General features: G+C 49.0%; 1 protein-coding gene across 1 annotated transcript in view; it reads right to left on the reverse strand.

Moving 5' to 3' along the window:
* ZNF516 (zinc finger protein 516) overlaps positions 1-1,718 on the reverse strand; it is an 89,404-nt gene that overhangs the window by 46,527 nt on the left and 41,159 nt on the right. The window contains exon 3 of the mRNA XM_005861629.2: positions 1,575-1,712. Coding sequence (XP_005861691.1) covers positions 1,575-1,712 — 138 coding nt within the window. The remainder of the gene's footprint in view (positions 1-1,574; positions 1,713-1,718) is intronic.

Here is a 1,718-nt window from a genome sequence, read left to right on the forward strand (position 1 = left end):
AAAAAGTAGTCATAGTATTATTACTAGAATGTGACCAAGTAAAACCTCTAGTTGTAAAAATTTTAAAAAGGGAACACCACAAATTAAAATGCCACCCAGGGGTCACAATTGGGTTCACCAGTTTTCTATTGTTTTGTGTGTTTTGTGTGTGTGTGTGTGTGTGTGTGTGTGTGTGTGTGTGTAACTGATAGAAGAATTAAAAAAAAATCTCAGGAAACAAGCAACGCATTTTCAGAGAACAATGTATTCTCCTGCTCCTTCCAAGGGCTAATGACTAAGCAGTGAGTGGGAAATGTGGGTCAATGCATAATGTATTATTATCCACTCACCTGTATATACACTTATAAATGGTGTTTTCCTCCCTTACAAAACATAAATAGCCCTGCGGAAGCAACCGGGTTTCCATCATCCCTGACCTTTCAGGTAAAGGCAACATCCATTAACCAGTTTTCAGGGAGAAGGAAAAAAACATTCCTGGCTATCTTTAGAAAGTGGCAAGTTCTAGAACTTGTAAAAATTACCCAAAACACAAATAATGAAGAAAGTATCAAAACTTTTAAGATTTATAAAAAATAGGAAAATTATGAAAACAAAGTTAGCCAAGCATCTTTAAATGTTTACATAGCTGCTATTTGGAAAGTAACCCTTGCCAATTAGCTGCCTCTGAACCCATAGGGTTACCTGAATCCAGGGAGATTAATTATAACTGTAAACTGATTTGAAGTTACTCTTTTACTTGGCTGCCTGGTGCAGGGGAGAAGAGGCGCGGAGGAACATGTGTGTGCACCCACGGGTGGGCCTTCTGTGCCTGCTCCTGTGTGCTTGCACCCATATGCACACTGTGGTGAGTGAACTTGGTCTGGGACTGCACAGGGCGAAAAGAGCACGCTCCCTGAGTAGCCTGCCACTTGTGGTCTGTCAAATGACTGAGGTCCCAGAGAGACTATCAACTCAGCGGGTCAAAGGTGTTCATTTATGCAAACACATATGGGCAATGAGGAAAAAGGAGTCAGAAGGGGAGCACCAGGCACCTGCATCTGCACCATCAGCCAGAGTTCAGGGACACCCTGCTGGCCTACCTGAGCCCAGACTACCTGGGCATGAGGTGCCTGGTAAAGGGCTACCTGGGCACAGGGTTTTTTTGGTGCAGGACATTGAACTACCTGGCTCTGGGGCTGCTGGGCCTGGGACACCTGGGTTCAGAGCTATCTAAACCCCAAACACATTGACATGGGTACTTGAGCATCAGGTCTATCTGGGCTCCTGAACTACCTGAGCCTGAGCCACCTGGCTACATGGCTACGAGGCCTGGACCTCCTGGGTTCAGGAATACCTTGGGAAGAACTATTGGGGCACAGGGCTATCTGGGTACAAAACACTGGGCCAGGCATATCTGGGCTCAGAGATACCTGGGATGGGGTCACCTGGGCAAGGGGCCACCTGGGTGCAGATCCACATGGGTATGGGGTTACCTGAGCCAGGAATACTGGGCCTGGGTCACCTGGGTGCAGGACTACCTGAGCCGAGACTACCTGGGCATGGGAAAACCTGGCAGCACAGGCGCATCCACTCACCTGGTGCAGGGTCTGCGGCACCCTCCTCTCCGCTCTCATCAGCACCCTCCTCTGCCAGGCCAGAGCCTGGGGAGTCAGTGGCTGCGCAGGCCGATCCAGGGCTGCTGGGCTGTGAGACCGAATCGCCCTCGCTGAGTGAGCCGC

This window comes from Myotis brandtii, unplaced genomic scaffold (assembly GCF_000412655.1).
Source record: "Myotis brandtii unplaced genomic scaffold, ASM41265v1 scaffold154, whole genome shotgun sequence".
Taxonomy (NCBI): Eukaryota; Metazoa; Chordata; class Mammalia; order Chiroptera; family Vespertilionidae; genus Myotis; species Myotis brandtii.